The sequence below is a fragment of the Seriola aureovittata genome, chromosome 16 (genome assembly GCF_021018895.1).
Source record: "Seriola aureovittata isolate HTS-2021-v1 ecotype China chromosome 16, ASM2101889v1, whole genome shotgun sequence".
In the NCBI taxonomy this organism is placed as follows: Eukaryota; Metazoa; Chordata; class Actinopteri; order Carangiformes; family Carangidae; genus Seriola; species Seriola aureovittata.
This window is the reverse complement of record NC_079379.1, coordinates 11659989-11672442: the sequence shown is the minus strand read 5'-3', so window position 1 is coordinate 11672442 and position 12454 is coordinate 11659989. Positions and strand designations below refer to the sequence as shown.

The window sequence follows — 12454 nt, the reverse complement described above, 5'->3', positions numbered from 1 at the left end:
CACACACACACACACACACACACACACACACACACACACAAGCACACACACACGTTTCAAATCTATTGATTAGACTGTAATGTCAGTACAGTAGATATATATATTGAGTGTGTGTTAAGAGAGGAAGATAGATGTTTACTGTTTCTACTCTAGAAGATGAATATGTTCTGTCAACTGTCTCTATTAGTTATACTATACTATTTAATGTATGTATTTATCCTTGTTTTATTGTAAATGTCATCATTATTTGCTTTTACGCGAGACACTTGCATTGCATTTTATGTGAGAAAAAGTGTGTGGTTTCTGTGACTCCATAAATCTGTAATCCAGTATGATAAAGAAATACAAAGGCAGCATTGTTCACATTTTAAGTCATGATGTCTCAATCGAGCTGTGAAACCACATTCATAAGGTTTACCTTCTTGTCAGGTGCTTGGTGTACATGTTCTTGTACGAGGACTGTCAGTCAGAATGCTGAGTCAGTGTTTCTGTGGTTCACTCATGGGCATATTTGTCAATGTCTGTAACTCTAACCATTAGCTTAAATTCCTTGGGCTAAAACAAGATAAAGAGCATTTATTTTTGTACCGTGCCACCAACACAACATTAAATCCTTACGAGAGACAATAACCTGGCACTCTTTAACCCCTGTACCCGGGTTTTTATGGCTGACATTTAGTTTGATGAACTTCTAGGATGGAAAGCGCTTTGCCTTAAATTGTTGCCAGCAAAACAGGAACAAAACTATCATCTTACAAATGTACAAACTGACTATAAAACCACATGTTCATGTTAGAAATACCTCAGTATTTAATGTCAGGCTATCAAGATTCACAACATATCATCTGTCTGTCTGTCCTTAGACCCAGTCATAATCACACAAAAGCTCTCTGAGATGATGTTACACCATTAGTTTCCACTACAGGTGAAACAATCTGTTCATGTCTCGATGCATTTCTATGATCACTCAGCTTACATTATATTTAAAATATTATTGCTGATTAGGGTGGAACGTTAAGCATCTCAATGGCCTCTTTTTCCTGTAACCATTGATTTAGTGGTTTAACAAGACTTGTCCGAATATCACCTGAGTCAGTGGCCTAAAACAGGTAAGTGCCGGCCACAAATATTGTGCACATCATGATATTATCCCCAAATGTAACTGTTGAATATCACTCTCCAAAACCACGGATGTAAATCTTCCTCTAAAGCAGCTTCTGGGGAAGGCCCTCTACCTGCCTGCAGGGATTTACACTCATTCAGCCAAAAGAGCATTTGTGAGGTCCAACTCTGATGTTGGATGATAAGGCCTCACTTTGCAGTACTTAATGGGAACTAAGAGTCCTAATCCAAACCATGAAAATCAGCCCCAAACCAAAAGCACACATTATAACAATGGCATGTTAAAGATTGCTTGGCACTAACATAAAACTATTTTTCAGATTTACATCCTCATTGAATCCATAAAACATCCTCCGGACCTCAGTGTCACCGGGCACATGGGACACATGGATGGATTACAGAAGGGGTCTACTGGTCACAGACCCAGGGGCTCAAGAGGACAGGGAGACCCCCACCCCAAGTATGAAGTGACTGTTAATATTTCTTGAATGAAAGTCATAGAGCTCAGTTAAAAGACACAGAACGACCATAAAGGTAAATGTGTGCAGTTCTGACATGAATAAAACAAAACAAACAAGCTGATGAAATTTAATTTCAACGATGCACACTGATGACACTCACACTGCACACGCTCAGTTAGACTTTCCCTCCACCAGGAAGACAGAAGACACATTCAACATCTGCTGCACTCATCAAAAAAAAAATAAAAAATTTTGTCCTGACCTTTCATAGTGAAATAATCAAAATAATCAAAACTTAGTTTGACTCATTGTTTTGTTGACGTGGTTAGCATGTGTCAAGGTTAACATGTCCAGCTAGCACCTTTCGTTCTGTCATGGCTGGTAGAGTGGGGACAGTTACAACAAGTTGATCACAGAGCAGTATTTTTCAACAGTGACATGCAGCTAATTTTGTCCCATGGAGCAACAGATGCAACAATGATTGCTCATTTTAACGCATAATAGAATATAAACAAGTTATTTGGGGAATTATTTGGTAGCCTCTCATGGTCTTACAATATATTTGGCTAAAATTGATCAATTCTTCCCATTTTGACTGGTAGGCCTTTGGTCTAAGCAAAATAGAACTCAATAACTGTTCTTTAATAAACATTATCAAATAAATAAATATCATAATATTATTGTAAAAAATAAATCATACTTTATGATTGTAAAATTGTGCATGTTTTAATAATACTATGCTTGTTGAGAAAACGAGTTCATTAGTAAAATGTATTTTGGGGTTCAAGGTTTGGGTCGATTGCAACAATCCGAATTCTCGTATCGTGAGTGATACATGTAATTATCTTTAAATAGTATGTATAATTAGCAGAAAGATGTAAGTTCAATAAATTCAAGTTTGGTTCGTCTACTCCAAATAGTCCCCAGTCTCCCCTAGAGGTGATGTAGAGATTTCCTCTGCCCCGTACAGGTGTCAATAGGTTTAATAGACAGGTATAGGACAACACGAACCACGAGTCTCAGCCAATCACAAGCCAGAGTGCAGGTGCAGTGAAACTGCAGTGGTTTTAAACTGATAACAGTTGAGAGCTGAGCTCTATACAGCTCAATGTGTCTGTAGAAATACTTTGGGACTGTATCAGCCTCTATCTGCCTATTTTGCCCTGTTTTTCTCAGTTTTATTAGTTAGTTCTTAGTATTAAAAAGTCGTTTTTATATTAAGTTTTAAGATGTTGTCCTCTGCGCTGGTCCTTTTCTCTCTGTTTGCTGGTTCTGGTTTGTTCGGTTCTGTTTCAGGCTCTCCCGCTGTGGAGGGAGCCTACAGGGATGTTGTCAGCATCGTGTCTCCAGGACAGCAGTTTCTGACCGAGGAGTCCCTTCGCTCCCTCTTTAATACACTGGAGAAACGTGTGCAGTGCGGTGAAGTGTCGTGTGAAAAGGTAAGGTTTATTAACTCTGCAGGCAGGTTAGAGAGCTAGGTGGCGGACTGCAGGGTCTGCGTAGAGAGATCAAGGTCCAACAACTATCAACCAGCTTTTCCTGTTGTTCCTGTAACCACACTGACTCGATTTCTTAATGGGGATCTTTCAATACTTACTAAGTTATTTTATCATCTGAATTTTACTATAAAAATGTATTAATTAATTAAAAATTTGAGTTCCAGCCAAAACTTCAAAATCACTCATTGTTTATTTGTGACAAGTTATGTATTTAACCTACTAAGACCCGAACTCTTGCATGGCGTGCATTTTAAATTTCTCTTTGCTATTTAGGCTGATTGGGACCTGAGAAAAATGATGTCCACATATGAGGACATTGGTTTTAAATTTCGATTACTGAGTAGCAGTATAATATCCTCATATGTGGTCACCAGGCCCTTGTTGCGAAAAAGTTAGTATTGTGGTCTAGAGAACCCAAAATGTGAGGTCCACATATGTGGACGCCAGATCCTAGGAGGTTAATTATGGCTACGTGTGGCCTATTTGTTTGTCACAGGTTGTTCCTGATTCGCTGTGTGCGGTGCGCACCTGAATTAACCAGCGTCATTTCACAGGTTTCTCGGTGAAACCTCAAATACTTAGTAAACTGTAATCTCTTGAGGTCCTGTTGAATTTTGTTAAGATTTTTTTTCCCTCTCTATTAATCAGGAGTTATTTGAAATTATTAGTTAAGTCTATGGAGGCAGGGTGGTTTTGCAATCCATGCAAATATTTAATAATAAAGCCAAGCTCTCAGTCACTTTATCTGGGCAAATGTTTGACAAAAGGGACTCTCAAACATTGTAAAGGCATCAAAAAGAATACACGTTGATACAAGAAGCTATCCTATCCTTTTGTTTTATTGATAAATGTTACTCTGTAAACTTTAATTACATTAATAATAAGTTTAATAACAGTTTTAATTCATAAAATATAGTCATTATTGTAGCACTGGTCCATATGCTCATTTTATGAAGGGCACTTTTACGTATTTGCAACCTGGATAAAGCCAGTGTGAGTGAAGTCTTTGAATTTCCAATGTCAGATGTAATCTGCATGAATGGACAGTACATGATTGATAAGTGTCAAGTGTTAACAACTGGCTGGCAAACGAAAAATATGAAAAATGGCTTTACTGTGCAGGTGATGACTCAGATTATTTGACTTTTGATAAAGTTCTGATATCAAAAGGAGCAGTGAGAGTTTTCAGTAGTGACAAAGTTGTAATATATTGTAAATAACAGATTGCCAGTAGTGTTATAACAGGTAACAGGCAAACTTGAAACAGATTCAATAAAATAATAAACCTTGTCTGACCCACAATAAAAGATTATAGCGTCTCTTTGACACTGACATTGACAAAATGTCAAGGAGTCCTGTACTTTCACCTTGTGAGGTCATATTGGTTACACCCTTTGTTTCCTGTTTTGACTGTTGGAAGGGCAGGTTCACCCTAATTACAAAAGTAATTAAAAAAAATTTTTTTCACTTACCTCTGCTGGTTTGTAGCCACAGACAGTTTTTTTTTTTTTATGTGCCCAGGTTCTGAGATATCAGAAGTCTTCCTCTATCGCCACTCCAAATACAATAAAGGCGAATGAAACTGTATTTATGAAATTACATTTTAAAGTCCATCAGCAAAGCTTCTTGCTAGAAAACTCACTACAATCAAAATTCTATTCATCTTTAAGGTATTTGGGGTGGAGCTGGAAATCTTACAGACAAGTATCTGAAAGGCAAAATATGTATAAGAAAATATGTTTATTTTGTCATTTGGCTGAAGCAAACATTTGATAAAAACCCATTTAATAAAGTCAAACTAATGAATAACGTTTAATAACTGCATGTTTTTTTTAATCCTCTCCCCATCGCAGAGTTTCTAGTTCAGGATAGATGGTTGTCATTATTTTATGGTGTTTTCTTCCATTTATATTGTAGCTCATATTCTTTCTTGTTATCTTGTAATCTTCTTGTTATCTGAAAAGGTTGTTTTCTAAAAAAAAAAAAAAAAAGGCAATAAAAGAGCTCATATGGTTTGACTTTATGTTACTGTTAATTATGTGTATGTTGATTTTAATGTTGAATTTAACAAAGGTTTACCCATTTTGAACAACAATAATAAAGTAAAACAGATGTGTGTTTTTTATAGAAGTGTTTTTATATTCTCTGGAAATGACTGAATTAGTAACTACATTGTGTTACTTTCATCTGTGTGTGTGTGTGTGTGTGTGTGTGTGTTTGTGTGTGTGTGTGTATGCTCTGCTGTCTGCGCAGTGTGATCTAACAGATGCCGTTCACCAGCTGATCAGCAATCATTCCATCCACGGAGAGGGCGACACCGGAGAAGCCAGAGGAAATGTAACCATCACTGTATCTCAGTTCCCTGACTTTGCTGCCGGCTGCGTCCTGTACCTAGCTTCTCCTGGCCTGGTCTGCGCCGCGGTAAGGCAGGGGAGGTGGGGAGAGGAGACCGAACATTTCCTGCACAAAATCACACATCAGGACCACCACCAACACCGGCATGAGAAGAGCGGGGCACGCCACGACCACGAACACATCGACCTTCATGGATTAGAAGCTCTGCTTCAAGAGCTTCACGACCACTACGAGCCATCACACAGTGAGGTGAGTTTATGGCCTACGGCAAAAGAAAACAGAATAAACATTAAAAACCAAAGAGAAAATGAGTATTTGTTCATCTGCAGTCTGTTCATACCTGTGTCCTTTTAGGAGACCCTGTGTAGGCCCCAATCTTTTCTGTCATGCCCCCTTTTGCAAGAATGTTTTTCTTTTCCCTGTCAAACATCTGTCCATCTTGTCCATCCCTAATCTTTCTGACTTGCGAACAAATCTGAAGAGCCAGCATCAGAGCAATTAATCACAACAATATATCTTTTTCACAGCAGACATTTAGGCTTGACGGAGCAGGAAAAGCACAGCTGTAACTGCTAACATTAATAATTAAGGGTCAGTTCCAGCAATTATAGAGTGTAATAGAGTAATTAATATTAAGTGTTTCACCAAAATGTCAGATGTAAAAAAATGTCTGTTCAGTTTTATTTCACTCCATGTGGACTTGTTTTCAACGATGTGATTTTTCGTATTTATTCATGTGTAACTGTAAGACTGTCCAGACATCAGTCATGCACACGCAGATTGACAGTAGTAATTCAGCTATACTTTACTCTTGCTCCTGGTCCCCTGCAGTATTTACCACTCAACATATCTTATCATACTTGGGTGATGCCTGCAGTTAGACCTACTAGGCTTTGCCCCGTACTCAGCCACATCACCATCGCACTAGTCATCACAATAAAAAGATGTCATTTGTATGTCAGACGGCAAACAAAAGAGATTTCAAGGAAGTTTGTGATCAGTTTGCGGAACACATTTTTTGTTTATTAAATTAAAATATGAACAGTTTACTGTCGACGAATCTTATGTAGTTGAGTGAATTAATAAAACTCTCTGTCTTACCCATTCTCCTCATCCTTCCTCTTCACCACGGTAACCAGAGCTGTGTAGCAGCCAGTGACATCATGACAGAGGTCAACGCATCATCACCAGACCAGAGGCAGGAAGTGGGTGCAGCTTTGGGCCGCGTCCTGTATCACGCTCTGCAAGGTCACTGCTTCATCACCCAGTCCCTGCCTGAGGAGAGCTTCTTCCTGGACTTCATCATGGAGCGTCTGGGGTCAGAGAACTTTACTGTCGGAGGTAAATGTCCAGCACAAAAAAAAAAAAAAAACATGGACACAGATACATGGACACACACACAGGGCTGCAGAAATAACAATCACTCAAAAACCCAGATCCTATTTTTACTGTCTTGTTCAGCACATGGGAGAGAGCCACTCCTTTAAAATAACCCAATGTGTAAATGTAGCAAGTAAAACTGATTTAAACTGCAGAATTTCATTTATTATAATAATATGCATATTTTCCAGGAGTACTTTTGTGTGCAAAAAATCATGTCTGTTGGTTCCACTGAAATATTTCAATGTCACTGATTTTTTTTTTATTTTTTATATCAACACACGTCTTCATTTTCTATATTTTCTTTCTTTATGTCGGTCAGTCATGTCACCTGGAAACCCATGTGAATCTGATGATTGTTTACATTTGTGCTGTGTAGATCTGGAGGCTCTGATGCAGAGTCTGAACATAGGGCCTGCGCATGAACATGAGCACCACCACCAGGAGGACGAACACACCGATCACGATCACAGTGGTGCAAGACGGAGGAAGAGGAGCAGCCATGAACATCATGTGGGGCACGAAGGAAACACCACCTTGGATCAGGTATATATGCCAACACAGAGTGCAGAAGACGTGATCTGTTCACACCTGACTTCAGACAGGTGCATAGGACAATAAGTCACCAGTCAAAGTAGAAAGTTGTAACAAAAAATTACGTAATTAAAACTGCAATCATTACTTTGAGGATTGCCACTTTCCTCTGTTTTAATATTATTGTATATTTGATATTTCTGTGATGCTATTTTCTGACTTTCTATTAACAAAACAGTTAATCAGATAATTAATTTTATTATTAATTGTAGTCCTAACAATAATAAACTGATATGAAATAACACAATAGCTGACATAACTACAGAAAAACACACAGTATGTGAGGAGCAGCCAGGGTCAGATTTTACTACAGTCCCTCACAGATCATCAGGCAGCTACCAACCAAAGCTTAAACGTTGTGATTTCTCCCAGCGCTGTTTCTCGGCTGAAGAACTGGTCCTGATCTTCGGTCTGGCAGACAACAGCTCTGCCTCCTCCGGTCTGGGCCGGTCTGACGTGGCTCGGCTCAGCCCGGCATTGGTCCAGCAGATCCTGAGCGGAGCCTGCGCAGACATCACAGAAGAAGCGAAACAAGATGGGCTCACAAAGACTGAGAGTAAGTGTGTGTGTGTGTGTGTGTGTGTGTGTGTGGACTCGAGTGATGAACAGTGATCCTGCCTCTACAAGTAGTAATATTAGACATAGAAGATGCAGATGTTGCACTTGAATGTCCCTTCAAGTTGTTATCACAGGAGTGAGCTTAGGAAATAACTTTGATTCACAGGTTCCTAAGTTTTGAGGCAGATTGCATTCATTTTTTATGTTATATTTTTTATACATAATGAATTAACAATTAACATTAATTTTCCTTCAGCTGCATTTCTGTGTTTTATTTTGTTGCAAAACATTAACAAAGGTAAAACATCCAAAGATAAAGAACAACATCTGGCTCCTCTTTCTCAGGATCGTATTTCGCTCCTATTCATCATGTTGTTGACCCCGACCCCTTTCTCTGTTCTCTCCTCCTGTTGCAGGATACCTCTATGCAACCCTCGCCAACATGGTGATAACACTGACGTCCATGTTTGGTATCGTGGTGCTGCTGTGTACCGCCTGCACCAGTGTGTTCCAAATGTGTATCCAGTTTTGCATCAGTCTGGCTGTAGGTTCACTGACTGGAGATGCTTTACTGCACCTGCTTCCCATGGTGAGCCAGTTAAACCGTTTTAAAGCTGCAGGGAGAGATTGTTTCAGACCACTAGGAGTTTGTTAAAACTGTAAAACATCCAATATTCACTTAGATTTTAGTTTTGGTTTGGAGAGCTTACAGTTATAATGTAGAGTATTCTTCATTTTTGTGTGACTACTTCCGGCGTCTGTGTGCAGTTTCTAGGCTTACATGTGCACTCAGGCGACGGCGGCAGCCACAGGCACTCAGGGGATCATCAGGAAGAAACTCCAGACTACATTTACAAGATGTTGGTCATGTTGGCCGGGATTTACTACTTTTACCTGATGGAAACAATCTTCTCTCTGGTCACATATAAAGATAATCACCAACATCACCAACACCATCATGCGGTAAGAAAACAAAAACATACCACTACAGGTAAAACTGTACCTATTAGTAGTATAACCATAGATAGAACATATTGCTTATGAACAATTTTCTGAATTTTTCTTATATTCCACATTGTGCAGCAGTGTTCAAAGATTTTATTCATGCAAAAACTGTCTCAAAGGATAAAATCCTTTGAGACAGTTCACTCTCAATTATTTGTGCTGCATGAAGGTGAATACCTGTTGGATGACTTCTCTTCCTCTGCTCATTCCTCCTGTTGCAGTCTTTCCTTTTACCCTTTTTCCTCCGTCTTTAACCAGTTTTATCACTTCCTGTCTCTTCAGGAAGAAGCAGAGCCTCACCACTGTGACCATGGGACAGTTTTAGAGATGTATCAACAGGAAAGGAAACGAAAAGACAAGTCGGCATCAAAAGCAGACCTGGTGAGAAACATAATATTAACATTAACGTTTCAGGTGGAATACTGATCAAAATCAAAACAGTTCAGCTGCTTCAGCTAACAATTTGGAAAAATTAGAACCAGTAAAGAAGCTGTGTCCAAAGACAAACATATTTTACGTCAATAATAGGACGGATTACTGGATGTTTTCTATACAATTAAATTTGAGTTCATCTACTTTTCAGGTTGGCTGTGACGAAAACATGAAATCACTTTCAGAACCAAGGGAGCTCACCAGAGGTGAGTAAAGTAGTTTCCAACACGAAAACAAGCATGATATCATCAAGCTGTGATAATGGTGCTCATCACTGTGGCTGTGAGAACTATGATAATTGTTAACTTTGTCTGCCTGCCTCTGCAGAACAACGTCTGCTGCCTTACATGATAACTATCGGTGACGGGATCCACAACTTTGCGGACGGCTTAGCGATGGGTGCAGCTTTCTCCTTGTCATGGAAGTCTGGCTTGGCCACATCACTGGCCGTGCTCTGCCATGAGCTACCACATGAACTGGGTAAAGAACACACCCAAAGGCAGGGTATGTCTGGTATGCTCATTTTTCATTAATGATTTCTTAACATCGTCTCGTTGCATTTGTTTCTCCCCAGGTGATTTCGCCATTCTGCTGCACAGCGGCATGTCCGTCTGCAGGGCGTTGCTTTTAAACGTCGGCAGCGCCATGACCTCGTTCATCGGCCTGTACATCGCCCTGTCCATCGCCACCGACCTCGCAACCAAACAGTGGATAGCTGCCATCACTGCAGGGCTCTTCCTGTACGTGGGACTGGCTGACATGGTGAGTGTTTGTGTTTTACAGACATTGAAAGACAACAGAATAAGTCGTGAATAAATGATATGCAGAGAAAGATGACACCTCCATCTCCTCTCCAGCTCCCCACCATGATCCACATCAGCAACAAGAGACCCTGGCTGATGTTTCTGCTGCAGAACGTCGGCCTCCTGACCGGGTGGGGTATTATGTTGGTGCTGTCCCTTTACGAAGAGAGCATCAGCTTTTAATACACAGACTCATGTCAAGACACATACACCAGCACATTGACCCAGTCGGTGTGCCTAGCTCCAGGTATAATCTCAGCAGAATGTAATATCGATGAATGAACGACATATACGGCAACATTTTGGCCTCCCTGTGACCTTTTCCTGTATGTTCAATTACAATAGGTTTCCATTTTATTAGATACACAAAATAGTGGTGGGGAGCGTCTTACCACATAATGCAATCTGGTACAACAACTCCACAATCAGCCGGCAGGAGAGCTGAAAGTAACATTCCTCTGACAGTCTCAACAAACACTGAATATGATGAACCTCTGCAGTGGACTGAACTTAACTCTCAGTGTATACAACATATATATATAAAAAAAAAAAAGAAGTTAATTTTTTTTTTTTTTTTTTACCAATGCTGACGTTAGCTCACCCTGTATGGTTTTTCCTCACTTTTTATGAAGCGTTTTGTGGCCGGTGACACATCCACACACGTCATCTTCAGCTGACTTTTTACAGTCTTTTTACAGATTAAAGTTACTTAATCATAAAATTAGAATTGATTTCGGACGGTTTAACTCCACAGCGACCAATAGCTGTCGTCAGATTGTATTTTGCAGCAATGATAAGTGTCAAATGACAAACCGCACAGCGAATTTCAGAATATGCTGTACATGTGTTGGTTCCTCTTGAATTCCTTAGTGATATACTTGCATCATACAGCTTTGTACAGAGTTGTTCTTTTTGTGCTTTTTCTTAAATGTATCTGTTGCAGAGTCATCAGGAAAATAGACCAAAAACTGTCACATTTGCCAAAGAAAAAGGGAATCAATAGAGAAATGATACTGATTAAACTAAAAATCTCACAACACTAATTACGATGAATGTAAATGTATAAAAAATGTGTTAATATGTTGGGATATACAGTATGGTACATCTTTTGTATTTTTGCTGTATTTGAAAATTGAAAATAAAGAAATTAAAACTTACTCTATTTTTTTTTCTTCTGCCTAAGCAGCGGGTGCATGAAAACTTAAAACACATTTACCTTTCAACTTTGGAGATGAAGAGGAAAAACAGCTTTCACTTTGGGCCTTTGGCCTTTGATTATAAATTTAGATTTTAATGTTGGCACTGAGAGCTCTCTATAAAATGGTTGGAAACAAGTATCAGAAAAACTTTCATCACTGACATTTAGTAGTTTTAGTCTGAAATTAAAGAACTATCCATTTGGGAGTGAATCTATGCTCTAACTAATTTTAGAGGTGGATTTATCCTTTCCTCTTGCATTAGATCATGGTTTTGACTTTGAACCCCAGGTAACATGAAAAATTAAAAGCCAAAAATAAATCAATTTGTAATCTTTGTGTGAATGAAGCCGGAGGTACAGTGGAAACTGTGACTCTGTTTTTATCCGTCTCATCTAATCTTCTTGACTTACAGGTTGTGTGATTGTCTTCATTAGGGACAGAGTCCACTGACAACTTATCGCACAAAGAGAGAGAGAGAGATACATTCAATGAGCACTTTATAAGGAACATCTGAACACCTGCTTATTCATGCAATTATAAAATCAGCCAATCCTGTGGCAGCAGTGCAGCGCATTAGAATTATGCAGATACAGGTCAGGAGCTTCTGTTAATGTTCACATCAATTATCAGAACCGAGAACAAATGTGATATAATGTGAATCTCAGCCAATCTGAGTGCTGCTGGCCATTTGCATCTCTTTAGGGCCACAATTTACCACCTTTTAACGGTTACTTCCAGCATGATAATGCACCATGTCACAAAGCAAAAGTTATCTCAAACTATCTTCATGAAGATGACAATGAGTTCAGTGAACTTCAGTTTCCTCCCCAGTCACCAGATCTGAATCAAACAGACCTGAAACTTTGGGGTGTGGTGGAACGGGAGACTGGCAGTATGAATGTGCAGCGAACAAATCTGCAGAAATGATGTGAAGCAATCACGTCAACAAGGACAAGAATCTCACTTGTAAGTTGCTTTGGATAAAAGTGTCTGCTTAATGAGTAAATGTAAGTGTTCTCAACATCTTGTGGACTCCATCACATGAA

The 12454-nt window shown here is 39.3% G+C and overlaps 2 protein-coding genes across 2 annotated transcripts; both read left to right on the top strand.

The window, feature by feature from the left end:
* The first annotated feature begins 1512 nt into the window (after window positions 1-1512).
* On the top strand, window positions 1513-8624 carry LOC130183972 (zinc transporter ZIP4-like). The gene is made up of 7 exons (XM_056399683.1): window positions 1513-1582; window positions 2880-3022; window positions 5336-5686; window positions 6577-6778; window positions 7197-7363; window positions 7784-7967; window positions 8386-8624. The coding sequence occupies exons 1-7, from the start codon at window positions 1513-1515 to the stop codon at window positions 8622-8624; spliced, it is 1356 nt and encodes a 451-aa protein (XP_056255658.1).
* A 67-nt stretch (window positions 8625-8691) lies between these two features.
* Window positions 8692-11360, top strand: LOC130183922 (zinc transporter ZIP4-like). Its single transcript, XM_056399655.1, has 6 exons — window positions 8692-8932; window positions 9257-9355; window positions 9558-9612; window positions 9734-9886; window positions 9981-10168; window positions 10264-11360. Exons 1-6 carry the CDS (start codon window positions 8828-8830, stop codon window positions 10390-10392), a joined length of 729 nt encoding a protein of 242 aa, XP_056255630.1. The 5' UTR covers window positions 8692-8827; the 3' UTR covers window positions 10393-11360.
* Window positions 11361-12454: the final 1094 nt, after the last annotated feature.

Bases quoted from the DNA above. Each gene is read 5' to 3' on its own strand.
- LOC130183972 (XM_056399683.1), top strand. From the start codon at position 1,513: ATGGATTACAGAAGGGGTCTACTGGTCACAGACCCAGGGGCTCAAGAG. The intron at 6,779-7,196 runs GTAAATGTCCAG...TGTGCTGTGTAG, and splicing joins AGAGAACTTTACTGTCGGAG to ATCTGGAGGCTCTGATGCAG. The intron at 7,968-8,385 runs GTAAGTGTGTGT...CTCCTGTTGCAG, and splicing joins TGGGCTCACAAAGACTGAGA to GATACCTCTATGCAACCCTC.
- LOC130183922 (XM_056399655.1), top strand. From the start codon at position 8,828: ATGTTGGTCATGTTGGCCGGGATTTACTACTTTTACCTGATGGAAACA. The intron at 9,356-9,557 runs GTGAGAAACATA...TCTACTTTTCAG, and splicing joins CGGCATCAAAAGCAGACCTG to GTTGGCTGTGACGAAAACAT. The intron at 9,613-9,733 runs GTGAGTAAAGTA...CTGCCTCTGCAG, and splicing joins ACCAAGGGAGCTCACCAGAG to AACAACGTCTGCTGCCTTAC.